The 21881-nt window shown below is 36.2% G+C and overlaps 3 protein-coding genes across 7 annotated transcripts; 1 reads left to right on the forward strand and 2 right to left on the reverse strand.

Moving 5' to 3' along the window:
* Positions 1 to 1183: 1183 nt before the first annotated feature.
* On the reverse strand, positions 1184 to 3480 carry LOC140815027 (uncharacterized). Its single transcript, XM_073174124.1, has 2 exons — positions 2592 to 3480; positions 1184 to 1516 (listed from the first exon to the last, which is right to left on the reverse strand). The coding sequence occupies exons 1-2, from the start codon at positions 3273 to 3275 to the stop codon at positions 1355 to 1357; spliced, it is 846 nt and encodes a 281-aa protein (XP_073030225.1). The 5' UTR covers positions 3276 to 3480; the 3' UTR covers positions 1184 to 1354.
* Positions 3481 to 4830: 1350 nt separating this feature from the next.
* LOC140813568 (uncharacterized) lies at positions 4831 to 6097 on the forward strand. The gene is made up of 2 exons (XM_073172141.1): positions 4831 to 5030; positions 5428 to 6097. Exons 1-2 carry the CDS (start codon positions 4977 to 4979, stop codon positions 6079 to 6081), a joined length of 708 nt encoding a protein of 235 aa, XP_073028242.1. The 5' UTR covers positions 4831 to 4976; the 3' UTR covers positions 6082 to 6097.
* A 412-nt stretch (positions 6098 to 6509) lies between these two features.
* Positions 6510 to 21672, reverse strand: LOC140813567 (protein REDUCED CHLOROPLAST COVERAGE 1-like). Of its 5 annotated transcripts, none has more exons than XM_073172139.1 (25): positions 21525 to 21672; positions 20857 to 20986; positions 20679 to 20740; positions 20063 to 20155; positions 19481 to 19553; positions 19010 to 19393; positions 18484 to 18548; positions 18280 to 18411; positions 17774 to 17815; positions 17137 to 17661; positions 16870 to 17032; positions 16092 to 16618; positions 15944 to 16006; positions 15759 to 15860; positions 14627 to 14938; positions 14002 to 14094; positions 13808 to 13909; positions 13436 to 13540; positions 13126 to 13259; positions 11998 to 12181; positions 11455 to 11586; positions 11052 to 11164; positions 10306 to 10396; positions 7701 to 10001; positions 6510 to 6896 (listed from the first exon to the last, which is right to left on the reverse strand). In XM_073172139.1, exons 2-24 carry the CDS (start codon positions 20915 to 20917, stop codon positions 7818 to 7820), a joined length of 5742 nt encoding a protein of 1913 aa, XP_073028240.1. In that variant the 5' UTR covers positions 20918 to 20986; positions 21525 to 21672; the 3' UTR covers positions 6510 to 6896; positions 7701 to 7817. The 5 variants fall into 5 exon arrangements, with proteins under 5 accessions (XP_073028240.1, XP_073028236.1, XP_073028237.1 ...); XM_073172135.1 differs by having other exon boundaries at positions 7679 to 10001; XM_073172136.1 differs by having other exon boundaries at positions 7679 to 10001; positions 20857 to 20969; positions 21525 to 21661.
* Positions 21673 to 21881: the final 209 nt, after the last annotated feature.

A 21881-nucleotide genomic window follows, 5' to 3' on the forward strand; every position in this document is an offset into this window, starting at 1 on the left:
TATTTTAGTAATTAAATGAAAAATTAGTAATTAAAAATTAATTAAATAAAGGTAGAAGTTGAAAAGACAGAGAAAATAATGTTAAATATGAAATTTGAACTACATATTTGAGACATGAAATATAAATAAGGCAGATGGGATAATTTTTTTATTCTTCTTTTCAGAATACAACAAAGTCTCTAATAAATTAATTATCTTTCTATAATAAAGAATTTTTTTGTTCTCAAATTTGGTTAGTGTGCTAAATTAATAATTTTTAAAATTAATAAGATAATAATTTTTGGAACACACATGTGTAAAATTATGGTTCTTCACAGTCATAAATTAATTATTCTCTAAAATTACAAAAATAATTAGGTAATTTTAGTAAAATATGATTATATTGTTGTTTATTTTTTTCACAAAATTTAATTGTATTGTTATTTTTTTACGTAGTAAATTATATTTGATTGGTTAATACAATGTTTTATGGAATATTAAAAACAATGAAAATAATTTACTTATTTTTATAAATATATATGTAGAATAATTTTTTTTATGTTAATTTTTAAAAATAGGATGCATTCATTGACATAACACAATGATTGTAATTCAATTTATATTTGCAGGAAAAAAAACTCTTCAAAATAATAAATTATTAATTTATTAATTAATTAATATATATCTAAATAAATAAAATATTATGATTCCAACATTATCAATTTATAAATATTTTACTATATTTCATACATTTAGTTTTACAAACATTTTTGTCAACTACAAGTTCATTTTTTAAGTCCAAAAACTGTGTTTTTTAAAATTAAATAAGCCCTTGAATTTTTTATTCATTTTTAATGTAGATGATATAATTTTTTGACGCAAAAACTGATATAAAACCGTCTCACATATTAATTTTATGAATCTCTTACTCGACCGATCTATTAAAAAATTATTTTTATGCAAAAAAAATTATTTTTTTCCTTTTATATATGAACCTGACCACCTCCTCACAAAAGAATTACTTATTTTTATTATTGTTTTTTTAAACATTATTTATTTTATATCTCCAGTAGTAATGTTTAAAAAGTAAAGCTTAAACTTCAACTTCACTTAAATAATAAAAAAAATTTACTTTCTTGCAGTGAATAGAATTAATACACCAAAGACAAAAAGAATAGTCGATAAACAGAATGGATTGAGCAGAAAACATGAACATTGAGGTAAAAATTTAGACAGTTAAATTTCTGAAAAATCAGCAAGCAAGGTTAATGTTCAGGAACTATAATGTGAGCAAGACAAAGAGTACTCATAAACTCAACACATGATCCCAAAATATCACGGCCTTTTGACTGCAAATATCATTGAAAACACATCATCAGATTGCAATGAAGTAACCTGGAGAACATATCCAAGCAACGATGATACCGAGTAGAGCTCCCGCAAAGACCTGAGACGGAGTGTGACCAAGTAGTTCCTTGAGCTTTCTTTCGCTTATTGGATGGCCTTGGAACAGATCTTCAACTATCAGATTGAGGACCTAGAGAGATTATTATTATTATTTAGTACAGTATGGCCTGGCCTGGCCTACTTATGAATAAAGAACACTATCAAGAAATGAGGATATTTCAAGACAATCCACTGCACTGTATTTAGATTTGCAGCTCCTCTATACATCAAGAAATCATTCATTTTCAAAAGTAAGTCAAGGTAAAATACAGGAATAAACAAGTGGGTGGGGGTGGCGCCAGTTCAGGTTGAATTCAATTAGAAGAAGATAATTATATAAAGTTCTTCCTTCACCGTGCAGATTTACAGAAAACCCCACTCATTAAGAATTTAAAGGATGTTTGGTAGCTTCATTCAAATATTAGATATTCCAGTGGTCCAGTATCACTATAGATGATAGACATCAATACCCGAAAAATCCTTGCTCTATTGCCTATGCCCAAACATAGGTGGGAAGAAGTGAGACTTCAATGCTGGTCTCACCAATGAGTTCAGGGCCAATGTAATGCTTAGCTAAGTTCAGTAGGACACTAGGACGTGCCAGACATGTAAGTTATATTAAATTATTTACATCTTGTTTCGCATGCGATCCGTTTGCATGCTACTATGCTACATGACCTAATTGAGACCTGCGGTGGTCTGTGTCTATTAACCCATTTAGGTTGGAATATTACAAAACGTGACAGCAATCAAATTTCTAGCAGGACCACAACAGCAGCATATATTCCTAAGAGAAGCACCTAAAAGAAGATAAAAGACCTTCAGAGGTAACTTGTCCATTATTCAGACAATGCCAAATTCGAAAATCTTGTAAGGATTAGTTTAACCCTCGAGTTAATGGCCCTTACTTCAAAACCTTTTCCATGCCAAGCCTTTTCAATAGCAGGAGTATTTTGAACTTGCAGTTCACTCATCAATGAATTCTAAACAAAATAAAATCCTAAAAAACCCTTCCGAAGCATGCCATATATCAAGAAGAATGTACAAAACAATCAGAGTAATTCAGAATTTGATACATATCACTTATCCAAAACAATACCCAATAACACAACAATTAACAATTAAGGAGCAAACCATGGAAGACAAACCAAAGTACAAGCAATTACCTCAGCTTGCATTCCGGCATGCCGTCTAACACCTATCGCATCATACATAACAATCAAACTGAATCCTAAACAAACGGGAAATAACGAATCTGCCACCCCATGGCAAATGGCCACAGAAGTAGTTAATGCAGTACACAGTGCAGAATGTGAAGAAGGCATTCCACCAGAGGCAAACATAATCCTAAAATCCCACTTCCTCTCCACACAAAAATTCAGGAGAACCTTCACAGATTGTGCAGCAGCCAATGCGCATAAACCCGATACGAACGTAGGGTTCGCGGCCAATGTAGCCACAAAAGGACTTATTTTAACTTTAGCCGTCGCCGTCACACTCATGAGCGCCGTACCAAACGCCCCATTTCGTAGAAACTCATTCTCCTGGACACTTAAATCCTTGAAAACAGAGGCATATTTCGACTTCGAAGATTCAACCACAAAGGTCCCAACCTTCTGAAAAAGGGGGATTAAATACGAAAAGGGTTTGATGGTGGGGATGTAATTGCCCCATACGGAGTTAGGGTCGTGAGGAATCAAGGAATTTGAGGTGATTGAACATTTCTTGAATCTTTTCAAATTCTTGAATTTGAAGACAGATAGGGAGGAAAAACTCAACGATCTAGCACAAGAAAAATTGAAAAATCTCAAAGCCTGGAACGGAGAGTGCAGCGTCACCAGGGAGCCCATGAGAACAGAACCACAAAGCTGTCAGAATTGAGTTCGCCCTTCAGTCTGCATCGAAGCAGAGCAAGAACGCAACAAAACTCGTACACTTTCGAGAATTCCGAGGTATGCGAAGAACAGAGGACACTCACTAGTCTAGGGACCACTTTTTGTGGTGGAACAAGATTTCCCTTTTATTTTTTTTCCATTTGCTGATGATTTATTCTCAAAAGATGCCGCCACTTCACCGTGTAATTTTGCGATTTTTTTTTTTAAAAATTAAACTGAATTATCATATATGATCGGTTAATATTTCAAAAAATAATTGTGATTTGACATGTAAAATTATTCTTACGATTTTGAAAGTTTCAGACGGTTGCGGTCAGTTCACGATTGTTTTAAATAAAAAATATTAGAATATATAAATTCTCATTTATTTGAAAACAACAATAATGTGGTATATTCCCCATCAAAACAATACTATAATGTCTTCTAATATAAAATATAGTTCAAATCATACAAAGTTAAAGCTAGATAAAACGATAATCAAAATTCAAAACTAAATTAATAATTTAACCACAACACACTCGCAACAAAAATGACATTTACATTATTTTTATTATTTTTTTACTTTCAAACTTCAAACAAAATATTGTGCTAAAAGAAATAAATACTCTAATAAAAGATTAATATGAATAATAATAAAAAAAAGATAAGTTTTCTTTGTATTAGTCATAATTTTGAAGAAAGTTGAGATATAACGAATAACGATTTCTTTAATTGAATATGTTATTTACAAATTATTATAATCCTAAGCAAAATATTATGGCAAGCGATTTAGGCAGTGCGGTTTGGTGTGCGGTTCTTGGTAAAAAAAAATGAATCGCATATGTGGTGCGATTTATGATTACTATTTTTAATCGCGATTTTTACGAAATATTAGGAAAAACACTGCGGTGCAATTCGGTTCAAGTGGTTCGGGCGGTTCAGACGGTTAATAAAAAAATTTGATCACCCCGAGACCATTCATCTTCCAATATTTTTAGGCTTGAAATTACGGGTGAAACAAAATTCAAAAACTTGGAACGTGAGCAGTTATTATTTTTATATATCTTCCTGTAGGATTTCGTTCATGTCGAAGTTTTCTTTTCTTAAAAATTGGGGAGAAGATTTTAATGATATAATATTGTATGCGAGAGTTCGTGACAAACTTGAGAATTTGGTGTTAGAAGAACCATATGTTATCAATATTAGATTTAAGCGATTTTACAATTAAAAAATAATTATGGATATGTATTTTAAGGAAATACTTGGTTGAATCTGTTTTAGTAGAACTTTTTTAATAATATTTTTTGAGTGCAAATTTAACATTTTCCTTGGCTTATTTCCTTTATTTTTATGCCTTGCATGAACTTACAAGAAAATGGATTTAACATTTTCTTCAAAAAGTTACAAATTTCCGTGACTTGATTGGTCGAAGTATTCCAACAAATTCGGAGTTTGGGACCAATTTTTCTCCATGTAAAACCATACCCCTCTAATAATTGCTGAATCTCCTTAATTGTCTCCCACATGACAACCAACCTTCAAATTAAGGAAAGAAAAAAGTAGGAACAATACAAGAAAGCCGAAAAACCCTTTCCACGATCCAACCAGATTTAGTTTTTCTCCAGGTAAAAAGTTCATATTTTCAGGCACGATTCCCATCAATCCGAAGAAAATAGAATGGAATGGTCTTCAAAAAGTGCTACAAATGCATATCTTGATGCCCTCAAACTGGTATTTAATTTGTTTTATGCCTCCTCAAAATATATATGGCCTTTCATGTTCCATGCATGCAACAGATATTATTTGAATCATGCATGTGCTTCAAAATAATAAATGGATATTTATTCACATTGTGGATTGACCTGATTTTATTTTTGACGTAGAAAACAAGATATTAACATTCTCTTGTGATTCCAATTATTATGTAGTTTGCCATGCTATGCGCTTAAGACGATAAAATAATTGCAGCTTTTGAACAATGCAATTTAATCTTTTTTCCTTGTTTTCGAAATAAATCCAACGTTAACTAGGATTCCACCCATCTGTTTATTGGCATGTTTTGTTCTTATATACAACCGCATGATTCTCATCAAAGTTTTCTTGCACAACTCCTCTTGTCCAAAAACAGTGTGGCAAATGCAAGAAAGAGTGCAGTTCATGTGAAACACAAATACCTGAAAGCAACGAATTCATATCTGCTTTGGCGGCCGGAATGAGCGCAAAACTAATTGTGGAGGTGACATCCGATGTGTCCTCATCCACAGTAGCTTTAGCAGCAGCAGCACGACAAACTGGAGGAAAACTTGTGTGCATCCTTCCCGAGCCAAAACTCGACAGATCCCAGAAAGCAATTGATGATTCGGGCTTACACGACATGGTAGAATTCAAGACCGGGAACCCTGTAGATGTGTTACACGATTATGAGAACATAGACTTCTCTTTAGTAGATTGTAAGGCGGATAACTATGGAAGGTTACTCGAAAAGCTTGATGTGAATCCTAAGAGATCGGTGGTGGTGGCAAACAATCTGTTGGGAGGAGGAAAAGGGTTGGGAGGACACTTGAGAGGGGTGGAAAATAAAACTGAAGTAAGGTCTATGAAGCATCCTATCGGTAGAGGTATGGAGATTACAATGATTGGCAAAAGTAATGACTTTGGGAACAAGGAAAGAGGTACAGAGAGGAGGAGGATCATGAAAAGGGGTGACAAGAGCAAATGGGTTTTTGAAGTTGATGAAAAGAGTGGAGAAGAGCATATCTTTAGGATGCCAAGATCACAATGACACTTTTTATGCAGTATAGATGTGTGGCAGGTTTGTTACTTCAGTTGGTTCGTGTGGGAAGATGTGGTTTTTTACTCTGCAATTCCTTTGACTAGCGAGTATGAAACTGCACAACGTCGAGAGAGAGCGCCTCCAAGAGTCCGTAATTTCAACATCTTGTACAAGCTTGACTGGAGGGAAGGACATGCGGGGGTCGGGGTTGGGTGGAAATGGGATTAAATCTACGGGTATATAAATATATGGGATGTAAATGGGTTGTCCGTACATAAAACATTTACAAGGGAGAATCTAGATTCATAACTGTAAAATACAACGTGGTTTAAGGTTAAACCGTCGTAAGTGAAATAAAGTGTGTGATCAGCAAATTCAGCTTTCTTGTGTAATCCAAAGAATAACCGATCAATGACGTGATAGTAAATAAAAACAAATGAAAGGTAACTCGTGCGTAAAATATTATCCAAAATGCGAAGATTTAGTTACTTATTAATCCATTTGAAATTTGTAAAAAAAAAGAAAAAGAAATGCAGGTTCAAAAAACAAGTGTTATTCCCGCTCCACATTTTCTAGTTGTCTTCCACCATGTCAGGAAATTAGATGAGTTTTCACAAGACAATGTGGAGTGTGAATAACCATTGTGTGGTAAGCAACATTCTTGGAGGCAGAAACAAAAGATGGCAAATTCCTCTTCTATAAACGAATGAATACCATGGACTTCAATTTCTGTATGATGCACTGACGAAATTTGATCCTGAATGAAGATGCAATGATCTAATAAAAAAACCACGGATAATCCAAATATGAATCTCCAATGAAACCTACATGTTTAAAGAAGACATGGATCAGATGAGTAAAAACAAGGTAAATAATATATATATATATATATATATAATAAGTATTATGATCGTGTCAAGGTGATTACCAAAAAACTCTTTAACATGATTCAAGAATGAAGACCTATGGTACAACCTTAATTTCTTCATCAGTATCCAGTACCTTTCATCTGATTGCCACAAAACTTTAACTTATCCAGCAGTGCACAAACTGAGTTTCATAGCATAGTACAAGGGTGACGCCCCAAGATCCAATTGTCTTGAGTTAGAATCCCACTTGTGTGCGTTGTTTAGGTAGATAAGAATCCCCCACCCCCATTGTATTAAAAAACTAAAAAAAACATAACAGTATGCTACGTTAACTTTTACATGAAACCTCTACTTAGCCAAGCTAACTTCGAAAATGATGGGAAACCCAAGACTAATCTGGTTACCAAGAGCATGATGAAGCGTTCTCTTTACAAAACTTAAGAAAATCAGCTAGCAACTCCTCGTAAAATGCAACCATACAAACAACCAGTATGTGAGGATGATATTAATCATGCAGGTAGATATACGAATAGCCATTCAGGTCAGATAACATAAACCTTCCTTCTCTTAGCCAGAGGATTGTATATCAGTTCAGTAAATCTCAACAAACTGAAACCAGTGCTATATAAATTTTGAGGAAAACAAGTTCCAGCCATCCACCAGACAGAGAGAGAGAGAGAGAGAGAGAGAGAGAGAGAGAGAGACATTAGAAAAAAAGAAAGCTTAAAGGAAGCAACCTGCAAGTAATCAGCAACTCACTCGGAAATCCATCGAACCTCCAAATACCGAAGCTAGCATTTGTCACTTTTGTGTGTTGTAACATAACTTCCACTTCCTTTTAATCAGCTCGAACTATAATTAGTAAAAAAAATAACCTCATGTCGCATTAGCAGTACTAGTTTCACTAGAGTCAAAACTGGTAGATCTAGGAAGTTCTGTTTCCCTTACTACTCTACTGTATACAACTTTGAATGACTGTGAATTATTCGGTTTTTTCAGCAAACTGAATGGCATTCTCAGTATCTGCCTTCTGTTCCTTCTCCCTGTAACTAAAATGTTGAAGGTCTTATCATCGTCAGCTTTCTGCTGTTGTCTCTGCACATGTTGATTGTTGTGTCTGCCAGCGTTTTCATTGGAACCATTACTGCTGTTTAAGGGACTAACTGAATAATGAATATTGTCCTCATTCCCTGATCTAATTACGTCCATATCTTTCAAGTCTCCCGCTTCTGATGCTGAAAGAACTCTCTCTTTTTTAGACTCGTTCTCAGGGTTAAGATCCAAAGGTAAATCAGGCGCCAAATTTAGGTTTTCAGAGTTGATAGATTGCGTCTTTGTCTCCATTATGGGTTCAGAAATTGATTCCACCACAGTTGGTGAGGAAGGAAATTCTATTGGATGGCAGCCAGGCCAAACCGTGATAGGAATAACCTCTGAACCGTTGGAACATATATTCCGTTGCCAAGGAAAATGACTTCGATGAAATGAGCTACTAGTTACTGGAAAGGTGGAGGGTGGTATAGCTTGGGGTTGAGAATATGCAGGGTACACAAATGGCAATGGGTGGATCATGTTAGGTGTTGGTGGGGGAGATGGATAAGGGTGATGGAGAGAGCACATTGAATTGGGTAAAATAGTAACAGGACCCGGATGAAGGGTCATATTCATCTGCCAAGGCCCAACAGGTGGAACAGCTCCTGGACCAGAAGGGAGAAAAATGTTCAAAGGCAAAGGTGCAACACGCGCAGCACCTATTGATGGATTAAATGGTGGTGCTGCTGCAGACAACTTCCTGTTGGAAACTTCTCTGGAGTCATTCGGACCTATCACTGGACGTTCTACATTCGGTCCTTCAAACCCTTGCAAATTAGATTCCGTGTCATCATTATGTCCTACAGTGTTTGATGAATCTGCACTACAAGTACTGATTTCTGGAGAATGTACAGATTCTGATATGCTATCTGTCAAGGAACATTGTTCATCAATTTGATTACATTCATTCCCACTGGATTGAACGGATGCAATACTCTCAGTCACAAGCACGAGGTTTTCATCATTCTTAGCATCATCTGCCTGAAATTCCTCTTCTTTGTCTGAAGCCTCGGTATCATCTTTTGATTGCTCTGTGCGATCAACTACTATATTCACAATTTTATCTTCCTGATTTTCTCCATTTAATTCCAGCGACTCGTTTTTTTCTTCTGTTTCATATTGTTGTTCACCATGTTCTTTAACTTGCCTATTGTCTTGGATGTCACTCTGGGGAAGTTTCGCCTGCAACATAGGTATCGAACCTGGCGGTGCCAGGGCTACTTCCTTGTATGACGGGGACTCACCCACGCTAATTATTGAACTTCTTTTTGCCACTGTTCCAGTCTCTTTTGGTAGAAAAGTTGACCCTTCATCAGATGTAGAGTAAAATGTCTTACCTTCATTATCAACAGACTCTACAGCAGCATCCATGTGGGATGAAGACACAGATTTCACTCTGTACGCCACAGTTTTAACAATTTTCCTACCAAACTTACTTCCAGGTGATGGAGTCTTCGGTACATAATATTCCGCAAAACTTTCTGGAGACGTACCCTGTTTTTTTAACACATAATATTTACCGGATCGATTGTTATTCTTAAGTCTACTATGATCCACTTCAGCAACTAAATCTTTCTCCTGATGACCAAACATCTTAACTGTGTGCTGACGTCGCTGCTTTACTCGTCTTCCAAGCATGCCAGCTGACCTGGGTCGTTGAACTGGCTGCCATCCATCTTCCCCTTCAGCATGAGCTTGAGGTAAGATATCATTGGAAATCACTGGCATTTTCCCTGCAGGTTTCTCTGGCAAAGGCTGTTCAAGCTGAGTGAGATTTTCCTGCGTATGTACTTGTGTATCTTCTTCAGACCAAATTGGCAGAGGAGAAGATACATTGTCCAAGTTGGGTTCTACATCGGAGTTAGTGACTTGGTTGTCTTCATCTGACTCCTCCTTATGGACATCTTTTGGGAGCAGGAGCACTTCAGAATCTGAGTCGAGATTTAGTTGCAGGGATTTTTCCTTTGCCTAGAAATGAAACACAACTGTAAAAATAGGTGCGTTTTGAAAAATGAATATTTGTCGATCAAGTCAAAGTGCATATCATTTTGAGAGAAGGCACCCTAATCCCTATATAGTATGATAACAAGCTTTGGTAGAACCCATGGATGTCAAAGAGACGGGAGTTCTTTAAAGTTCTACAATGGCACTCACACAGAGTATGTAACTAGCTAGCTTAACTTTGTAATCACCTCGATATGTCCAGCGTATTTGTATCTATTTTGTTATCAACGTATTTTAATTTACCGATAAAAGAAGCAAAAAATTTAACCTTTGCAACATAATTTCTTCTCTTTACTCCCATAGCATCTCTCCCTTTTGCATCATGATTTGGATTAATGTAGTCGAGCAAATCTGATACACTGAAAGAGAAATCACCAGTCAGAACTAAAGAACATCCATACTTCCCAAATATAATCTTTCTCCGAAGAGGAAGACATTATGCAATTTGTTGAAGGTAGGTCTATTTTAAGAGACAGATTGCAACTATGAGACCACAAGAAAACGTAAAGCATGCAATGCAGTTATTTCCAATTAACAGAGAGGTATAACCGTTTCTCACATTCTCTACTAGGGTTATCAGGCTTTCAAAATGTCATTTAAACTCTAATATTTGCACATTGATTTTAGAGCCCATCCCTTATCAGCAACGAGTTCAAAATTTCACAAAGAAACCTCACTTCCAGGGACCAGATATGCAGGTAGCATGTCATTAAAATTAGAACCGAACCCACATCTCAAAATTCTGAGTCACTCAAAGGTAATAAAGCTAAAGGAGTACAATGGGAAATATCACATCCCATATGGATAAAGCAATGATTCCCATCAAAATGATATGGATCCTGATAACAAGACACGTTCCAGCACTGGAGTCCACCAGTCAACTTATCTATTGATAATGTTTGTTAAACGAAAAAAAGGTTTCCCTCTATGTTCAGAGTTAAAAATGGGGCTACGACTATTGCGGCAAGATCAAGTGCGTCGATTTTAGAAATCGCCCAGAAAATGTTGATTTACCTAAGATGGCCCTTGCTGGCTATAGAAGCATCTGGCTTCCGTGTCCCATTTCGAGCAGCTTCTTGCTGCTCAAATGCCTTGGATTCAAAATACTCAAGCCATGCAGCGGCATCCTGCAGGAAAAATCAACGAAGCTCATAAATATTGTAACAACCTTCAAGGGATCAACACAAAGAGATAATGTTTCCTTCGTAGCCTCCAAAATAATTGCTAAAAACTTAGTGATAAGTGATAACAAATGTCAAGGTCGTAAAGCAAATTATGTTGATCAGCACCACTTATTGTAACATTCAAACACCCATAAAAAGTTTATACAATTTCTACTGCTATCAAGCAATGAAAAGGCTAGAACACAAAAATTTGTGATCATCATACAATTCTGGACTCAAAAAAACGGAAGTACCTGAGTTCGGAGATCATCTGGTCCAAGCTTTGTCCGAAGTATCTTCAAGGTTGTCTGTTCATGCTGAACACTCAAAGGATATGCTTCCATCAAGGAGAGGGCAATTGCGATGGCATGATAACTAGCAGCAGTCTGGAAAACATTAAATGAATTAGCATATCGTTTTTAAACAATGCTAGCACAATCCTACATAACAACTGGAACAAGAATAATTCATCATGAAGAGACAAAACACCAAAGAATTCTAATTTGAGAAAATAGAAAATTCAAACCCAGACAGCTTATCCAAAATAATCCATAAAAGAGAACAAACAACAGCTGTAAGCATGTGCTTCATTTTCTTTGTATGTTTGGAAGGAAGAACGAAAAAACCAACTCTTACTATCCCTAAACACATACACATAAGCACCACGAAGTATATTGCATTGGAACGAGATAAGGGGGTAATCATTCTGAAAGTGACGCTTTCAGTAGTAAGTTACAAAATTATAACTAGCATCTCTATAAATGAAATGGGAAAAATCTCAGCAAATCTGCAAGGACCTGAATATGATCTGGCCCAAGAAGCCTTTGGTTGCATTTCAGAGCTTTATGAAGGTATCTTAGAGCAATATGAACATTACCAAGCCCTTCCTCCATCATAGCAACATTTATGTATGTTGCAGCAGTATTTGGGTGTGATGGGCCACATGTAAGATGCAACAAATACAATGCTCGCTTAACATATCTATACAATGAAAAAGGAAACACATAAGTAAAACTAATAAATACATCAAGAGAAAATGTTGTTTCCACAACGGGAAAGCTAAAATACAATAGCACACACACACACACATATCTACATGGTTATCATGGTTCTTCTACATTAATTAAAGGTAGATTGAAGGGATGTCACTCAGTAAGGTTACACAAACAGATCTAACATTTTAGGCATGTTTCTTTTCCCAACCTAATTACTTTTTTATTCAATCATGCTTCTGGACCAGTCACCAGTGGAATATAAGTCTTCTAGGTGAATTCAAACAATCCTCACAATTTATTTTATCTATTCTTGTCAGGAATAATTTTGTCATCTCACATGCATAAAATGAGCTCCATTCTTACTTGCCAACGATCCAGCACTCATTGTCTCAGGGTCTAACTTGCCTTAAAAATGCCGATTTTCATTCAGATGATACACTTTTTTCCAATAAATTCAGCCATACCAGTATGCAACTGAACCGTTATAAATGTGGAGGCTGAGCCTAGAAGAAACGTCTTAAACTTGACGTCAGTGTTTATAATAATTTAGGCACATATTCTTCACTCCAAGTTCCCATTGTTTATCTTCATACCGCAGACTGGATCACAGGACGTATACGTTGTCAAAGTTAATTCATGTAAAAAGAGTAACAGTTTTAATAAGCCAAAACAAGGGAACATACGGTTATTTTCGTATCAATAAAAAGGCTACATACTCCATATATCAATACGAAATGACGGAAACCTTTGTTTTTTAAGGGTAAACAAACAATATATTTCCGTATAGCCTGGACGGTCATCATTTACACGCAGAAGGTTTGATTTTTTCTTCAAAATATAAAAACCTTTTTCGAAAATGAACTTTACCATAACGAAATCACACTTGACAAAATATAAAGGTTACAATGACTGTAAATCAAGAACGCATACTTGAGAGCCAGCTCTGTGTGCTGGAGTCTATAATAGAAGACAGCAAGATCCCCGTAACTTTTCATAGTATCTGGATGATCAAGCCCTAACTCTCGTTCGTTGATATCCAAGGCTTTTTGCTGATAAATTGTTGCCTGTGTATGATCAACAGAATAAAGTGGACTGCAGATATTCTAAACAGTGAGACATAGAGAATGTATTCAATCTGGTAGGTGATTTACATACACTACTGGGCCTTAGGATAACAACATGCTGATAGTGTTTTTTCTTAGATGCCATTGCGATAAAGTAAAGCAGACAGGACATGTACCTGGTTGAAGTCTCCGGTGTGATATAAAACAACAGCAAGAAGGCTGTAAGCACCAGCTGTCATTCGATGATAGGGTCCACACACTGCAACCAACTTTGCTAGGGCCTGCGATAATGTTGCAGTCATTCAGTTAATTATTAACCTCGAGATTAGAAATGAGAAATGTGTTTATAATGGTCATTTCCAGTCAATTTTGTTTTAGCTGTAATTTGAAAACAACAATGTAATAATTCATGAATCAAAAAAAATTCTCCACAGATTCTAGATAGTTTACTAACCTTATCATCACCCAGAAAAGCTGTCAGAAAGAAACCTAACTAAACTTATTGTTAAAAGGAAATGGAATTATTTTGAACATTATCTATAATCCACCTTTGTTCCATAGGTGACAGCTTCTTCAAGTTTTCCTTTATCCAGAGCTGTTTTAGAAGATTCCAAGAGCTGGCGTCCATCAGCAGAAGAGCATGCTGCTTGCTGTAAGAAACCACTGACAATTTTATTGCATCTATAACACACCAAGAATCTATAATGTGCCTCATCATAGGGACAAAAAGGTCTGAAATAACCTTATGCACTGGTACTAGACTAACAATGTCTTCCATTCGGAAAGGCCATGCAGATTCCATATTGTAGTCTCTTGATACCAGTTCAATACCAACCTAGAAACATAGGATATAAAACCTTTAAAATATTCTATACTTAATCTCCAGTCAATAAAGACAAGAAATAAACAAAACATGTCCATATCTTTGTTTTTTCTTGCCAGTCAGCGTGAAAAGGTGTACATTTTTTTCTTTATAACATGTTGAATGATTGAGAGAGAGAGAGAGAGAGAGAGAGAGAGAGAGAGAGAGAGAGAGAGAGAGAGAGAGAGAGGGTAGAAGCCAAATTGCTAGTCACTATCTCAGGCAGTACACAAACAATCACGCTAGGAAGAACTTATTTTGTACTCAATTATACATTGGCCCAGATGTCAAACAAATGAACTGCATTTGATATTCTTCTATGGAGAACGTCCAACATTTTTCAGTAAATACAGTTCTTTCACCAATATGTATAATTATCTTTCCCTAAAATATATTTAGGCAAGTCGAATCATCATGTGGAAAAGAAAGCGACATCTTACGGATTCACTTCAGAAACTAAAAGCCATCGATTATGCCAATCTTCGGCTACTTAAATTCGACATACCTTATGGCACAAACCACGAAGAATTGCAAATTTTCTCACATCATTATAGTTTGAGCTGATTAGATCCCATCCATATCTCTTCTTAAGAAACACTTGCAGCCATCCCCACACAAGGGGATGTACATGCTGACCTGGCTGTCCATTTTCAGGAGATCCAAACATCAAATTTAATGTTGTTGCGATGCTTGCTGCCATGTTTTCAGTTTTGTGGACAGCAGATAATACTGCATTCATAATATGCTTGAAAGCCCGTACTATCATCTCATGGATGCATAGAGACTGCACATGTGATAACTTCTCTGAAAGCTTAACCTGTTAAAATATAATAAGCATTCTAAGTAAAATGTGTGGTTTTATTCCCCACCATACTACATGTAAAATGTGAGATAATTTCTAGAATCCGGACATCACAAAATATTCGCAAGGAATTAATCATGTCGGCTTTCTAAATAAGAAAACATAAAACAATCAGATCCTATGTAACATTACTCTTGAACTCAACATCTCGACAAAGATTATCTGATTTCATTTATGCAGGTCCTTACGACTGGTCAAGTGAATCCTACACTAATATGTGCTCTCTTCACTGTATTCCTACCTATTTAAAATTCAACGAGAAAAAAATTGAGAACTTAAAATCCACCCTTAAAATCAAATATATTTATAGTTCACCTATTGGGCACTTGAGATTCCCATTAATATATGTCATACTTCAAATCCATTTATTTTCAAATCCTCTCACTTCAACTTTCTCGTTAAACCCAAATCCATGCATCCCAAATGTAGCTTAAATTGCATTTCAATTAAATGATTGAATTGGAGGACTGGATTGTGAATGACTTCAATATGGAGAATTTGAAATAAATTGGAAATATAAAAAAAAATATAATGATATTACAGAAAAAGATTGAAACCCATGGATATAAGAATCCTCCAAACTACTAGAGATTCCATATCTCTCATGGATTTGAAATTCTCATATTTCAGATCCTTTAATTCAAATGTAACCCCAATTGATTTCGTATTGAAAGGCAATGAATTTTACTTTGGTATATAAAACAATAACTCAAATATCTAAAATGACAAACATATAGAATTGACAGAGGAGTTAATAACACCACGAGGAACTTACAACTTGTCCAAGCGAACGCATCCGAAGACCTCTAGTATGCATGAAATCAGTTAGTGTCCGGCCATCCACTGGTGATAGTTCCAATGAACCGAAATCTGCAACCTGTTTTGCATAACTTAGATTGACTAGAGATGCTATTTCTCAGTAAGATATGTAATTCCATAGTAAAGGTTAAAAAAAAATACCAGCTTTGGCAGGGCGACATCGTTATAATACTTTTGGGATAACTCAGCTAGATCTTGCACCGACTACCAACAATAAGAAAATTAAGCAACTGATTCCAACAATAAATGGCACACAACATTTACTTAAAAAGCACAAAATACATGATACCTTAGTGTGGAGTCCAGTCTCCGACTCTTTTAATCGAGAAAAGGCAGCATCAGACAACAAGGTTTTTAGCATAAGTTCACTTTCAGGTGTTTCAGTATCAAACTGAGATTCTGTCACAATTTTCACAGTCTTCTCAGCTTCATCGTTCACTTCATCTGCAGTTGACCTGAAATGTTCAGGTTGTAGTACTGCAGTAATTTTATCTGAAGTCTTCTTTTTACTTTTAAGGGATTTAAGACGTGTTCCTAGTCCCTCAACCTTCAACTCATTTTTGGCCTTATCAGGAGATGTCTTCTTCTCTTTTTCTGTTTTTTTCTGATCTTGTATATGCTGTACCCAGCAGGCTCCAAGTTCCCATCTCACAAAAGCATCTGTATGAGTTTCCTCTTCCCCAAGCTTTGAAAGGCTGTCCTCCAATATTCTCTCAACAAAAGCTTGGGAAGAACAGAGATCATCACACTTCAACAATGGTGAATTCTGGTGTAACTTATTTTGTTTAAGTATCTCATTTTCATGAAGAAAGTAGCCTCAAACTGCAAATATACAAGATTAAAGTAACAAAATCAATTCTAAGTGAAGATTAGAGATGCCATACTTTGTAAACTAATAGCGCGAACTAAACCCCAGAATAAATATAAGCTGATCCAGTTCAATGAGGAACACTTAATACGGAGAGCAGAGTGGAGGTGGCGTGACCTTGCCTTAAGAGGAATTAGCAAATGAATCTCTTCTTGGAATTGATGTGCTGATTAGCACAATTATGTGAGTATTTAGTAACTAAACCTGTTAATGTTGAGGGCATTGGCGCCACCCTCTGGCTGATCAAGAAACTCCAGGCTTTGGGAGTTAGGATTCGCGTTTACACTGTCGATCCCTTGAACTTTCACGCTCGCTATATAACCGCAAAACTTTATGTTCACAACCCCTAGGGTGGAAATATCCTGCAGCCAACATGCGCAAACTTCATGATTATAAGATTCAACAAACCATAAGCAAGAACATGCTGGATAAACAACTTTCTTTCCTCGAGTTCTTTGAATCTTACATGAGCAGCAGTATTCTCATCAGCGGTGATCCCCTTAAGAAGGTTTCTTTCACCCAATTTTTTGGTTTCCATCCCAATAGCTGCTTGTCCATCAATCTTAGTATCAACTTTGCAGCTAGCATTAGAAGCATCTTTCGTTATAGCAATGCATAAATCCCCAACTTTCGCAGTATGGATAATTTGACTGTCCAAAGCGGAATGAGTTAAAACTCTAGTTTTCATGACATGTTTCACAGCCTCAATGGCTTTAAAAATAGCAACATCTACAAATAAACTGTGAAGAAGAAAAGCTTTTCTATCTCGTATCTGCCTCTCCTCGTCTGTTTGACACGGCAGCGATGCAATAGACAAAAATCCATTGGCATAAGGTAGCAGATCACTTTTTCCACCTCTGCCTAGACCACCTCCATTTCCTCCCCAGTTTTCATCCTCTAAAGGCAGAGGAGGAAATGTAGATGGTGATTGTGCAGCAGCAGGTGGGACAAGCCATGTGTTGGATCTGAAGCCAAAAGGGAGATTCCCATACTGCGGTAAAGAATAGGTAATTCAGTAGTGAATCATGTAAAACTTGGCGCAAAAAGAAAGATGTGGCAAAAAGGCTATTGATCCAGAGAATCCAGGGTAGTGATGCTTTTACCTTATTCCTTTCTGAAAATGCTTTCATGAGTACACTGTAAGCCTGAAATGGAGATAAGAAGGTTTATCAGGTCTCAAAAATTGTTTCAGGCACCAACAGAGGACACGTGATGCGAGTTTTCTCTTTACAAAGAAGTGCATCACGGTTAGTAAAAATATGTCGAGCCACCTTCCGAAATGCACCCTAATGAGAGAGCACTAGATAGTGAGGGCAACTATTACACAAGTTCCAGGAATTTCCCCATAGTAACGCACCATAATCTGTTATGGAGTGCTGCTAGAGCCCAGTTTATAAAAAATATTACAAAATTACATCTTAAAACAGGACATAACAAGGATGGCTAAAGGGATTAGCACGCTCACAGTAAGCCACTTGACGGAAATTTAAAGTTAATAACATAAGCAAATCACCAATAACTTCAAATATCAATGTGGAGCATTTTAAGGATAACAGCAATCAAGTGCGTGGCTGACATAAAAAAAATAATGAAAAAAGGTAGGACTGACATTATCAAAGGCTCTGCTGAGTTGTCTCAACAGGTCAAGCAGACTGTGGCAAAGAATCTGATGCTTTCCAGTGCTACAAAAACCTTTTCTGGAAGCTTCTATAAGAATTAATTTTCCGCTGCACAACTTCACCTGCAAAAACACATTGCAGAATATTATGTTATCATTAGGCCTCCATTTAAGTCGAAGATTGAAGGGACTTACTTCAAGAGTGCAAAGATGATCAGTCCCTAAAACTCCACCAGTTTTCTTCACGGCCATCCTTATAACTGAAAGAGTCATCACGTATCCATAAGCGCACATCCCCAGAAAGACCAGAAATAATTCAAGAAAAGTAAAAAAAAAAAAAAAAAGGAACTAATTTTTCCCTTGCAACTTCCAAGTTCCAACACTAACTGGTTCGGCAAAATTTTGGATAAAGACTAATACTTGATACACATCTTCTGTTCAAAGATAATTACAACTTTATTTAAATTGCGAACAGAAGAAATATATTTTTAGAACAAGTAAACTGTTATTGATAGATCATCGGCGGACTTCAGTAATTTACTTACATGCACATAAAATAGACGTAGGCCCGGACTGGGTAAGTTAGTTATTAATTATTAAATACTGAAGCTGACATCAAGGAGAAAGCTTACTGCATGAGAAATGGACGATATAACCAATCCATGGTCCACTCCCATGCAGTGGAAGATATACTAGATTAAGAAGAAGGAAAGAGATTTACATTGAAGCGGAGGCGTGAGATGAGAGAGAGAGAAGAACTCATAAAAGTTCCCCAGATTAGGTGAAGTGTTGTTCATCTCCGCTTCTCCGTCAACTAAAGCCGAGGATGCGTAATTCGCCTCCGCCTCCGCTTCCACCAGTGACGACCGAGGGGAAGAGCCGTCCTTGTAGCTGTTTGTGCGAAGAGGTTTGCTAGATTTCCTTGAGGCATTGGCATCCTGCACACCTCGCACATTCTTTCCGGCGTCAGCAGCAGTAAAGCTGGAGGCCGAGGAGGAGGAGAAGGAAGGATCCTTGTTCCTCGACGGCCCAAACGACGTCGTGCTGGAGACGATGTCGAGCAGCCTTCTAACGTGCGCCGTGGCGCCTTCTTCGTCGTAGTCCTCTGAGATGACAATAAATCCAATAGTTAGGGATAAAATAGGAAATCCATATGTTTTAGTCCCACGTGTCGCATATCTTTTTTTTTCACCTTCGACTAGCGTGAGGGTGCAGGGTTTCAGTGCGGACACGTCCACCGAGTCTTTCAGTTGTGGGCCCCTGACCTGTAATTTAATGGGCCAGGCAGAAAATGGGTCATCCAAACCAATCGGGCTGGTTTTATATTATTTTTTAACAAACTCGTTCGAATACGAAACGACCCGAAAATTCGCCTCGTTTTTAGTGTCTATTTTTTACATTTATATTACAGTAATTAGATGGATGTGATAATTCGATCTTAGAATGATTTCTGAAGGTTTTTATTTATTTTTCTTGAAAATATAAATATAGTTCAACATTTACTATAAATAGTAAAAAAAAAAAAAAGGAAACAGTAACTCCATCTCAACGCCTCATAATCAAGCACATAATTCTCCATCTTAAGACATAATAGAATAGTAAGCCCTTTTAAAAATACATAAATTTGTTACATTTTTAGTTGAAGATAGATTAGTTATAATTGGATCTCGAATCCGATATATCATCTCAGACTTGAAACCTTCTTGTCATGTTATATGTCGTCAATCGCAAATTCGGTTTTTCATAGCATAGTATAAAATGGAGAAAAATTTACCGCATGACAAAGGGAGAAGTTGGTGATATGACACGTTAATGTGTTCACTAACAACAGGCGACGAACGTCTATTATTTTGTCCGTAGATATTCCCTGGTTCAAAAAAAAGAAACAAAGACCTAAAAACACACACACATGTATGTCTTAAATATATAAAAAAAAAACCCCAAAATTGAACATGCCAGTCTGAGTAACTAAGTAGTGGTGAAAATTAGCGCATGCAACACCATAGTAAAACTTATTTATATACAGTTTTGATACGATGTCTATTCATCGCGTCTATCTTCGTGCCCACGAATGAGATGATATTCATATATTGGATATACGGTGAGCATGATGGATGTAATACATATATTAAACTATATATATGTACATGGCAGGCAGAACTTGATAATTTTAGTATAGCAACGGATTCTAGACGATGTATTCATTCGCATTGGCAGTTCATTTAGGCTATTCGAATATAAAATTTCGTGTCAGTTTTATTTAACTGCAAGATTTAAATGTTCATACAATCTCGTGTCATTTAGGCTATTTTTTTTTATTTAAAAAAAGAGAATATTTATTTGTTTATTAAAAAAAAAAAAAAGAAGAAGCATTTTGGCGTAGTACAAACCTTCAAAAGAACAAGAGTTTCATCCGGAAGGATAACTTTGATATCCAACACAACTGGAAGAACTGCAAATTGAAGCAAAACACCAACAATATTATTCAATTCCAACGAAATAAAACAAGTTATTTATCTATTAAAACATTATATATGAAATTAAATTAAATGGAAAACGATACGACACCCTTCTCGTCTTTCTTCTTCTTGTCACCCTTAGGCTTGCCCCGAGAGTTCTTTGGTGCCATTCTGAAACTTGAGCTAGCGCCTTGATTGATTGACAAGCTTCAACTTCTGAAACTGTTTTCTTCGGTAAACTGAATTCGAATTCAAAAATATACTTGAAAAAATTATCCACCCATTTTTTGAAAGCAAAAAACAAAGATTACAGCTACTCTATTTTCTGTAAACAGTAAACCAGCTGCCTGAATGATTAATGGCCGTTAATGTCGTTTTGATAATATTACAATAACATTACAGGTAAAACAAAAAATAGAAGCCAACTATGTTTCTAACTACTCTTGCCATAAAAAAACAACAAGAAATCAAGAAAAACAATTGCGAAATTCATACTCACAGCACGCACGCAGTTTCAACCTTAAACTTGGCACAAATTTTGTATGTAATGATATATTATGAAACGGCAGTACTGCTTACTACAAGGTAAGAGTTAACCAATTTATTGCGGAATTCAATTCAAGATTGCGACAAGTTTGTGTAATCCCGGATATGATTGATATGCAGAGGTTAATTAAATGTGGAATTCATTTACATCTGAGAAAGCAATCATGAACAAATCATATACATATATATATATATGTATATGTATATATATACATATACAGGTGGTTGTACCTTGGTGAATAGGTGGTTGTAAGCTGGTGGAGCTAGGTTCAGTATTCGGATAATGTGAAGATATTGGAGTGCACCATTAAAAGAGAAGCCTGAGAGAGAGGCAGAGGGAGGGAGAATATTGGAAGAGGCAAAATGAAAGAGATATAGGTGGGTGAGGGGGGGTTGGGGTTGGGGTGGGGTGTGGGCGTGGGTGTGGGTGTGATAAGGAAGGAAGGGTTGAGATTTAACGGTCAGAATTATATGGGATCTTCCATCCAATTGGATACTCGATATTTATAATTTATAGTATATGTTTTGCCTAATTTTCTTGAATATATGATTGGATTGGTAATTTTTAAATCGGGTTGAATTCTATTA

Source organism: Primulina eburnea, chromosome 15 (assembly GCF_022965805.1).
Source record: "Primulina eburnea isolate SZY01 chromosome 15, ASM2296580v1, whole genome shotgun sequence".
NCBI classification, from domain to species: domain Eukaryota; kingdom Viridiplantae; phylum Streptophyta; class Magnoliopsida; order Lamiales; family Gesneriaceae; genus Primulina; species Primulina eburnea.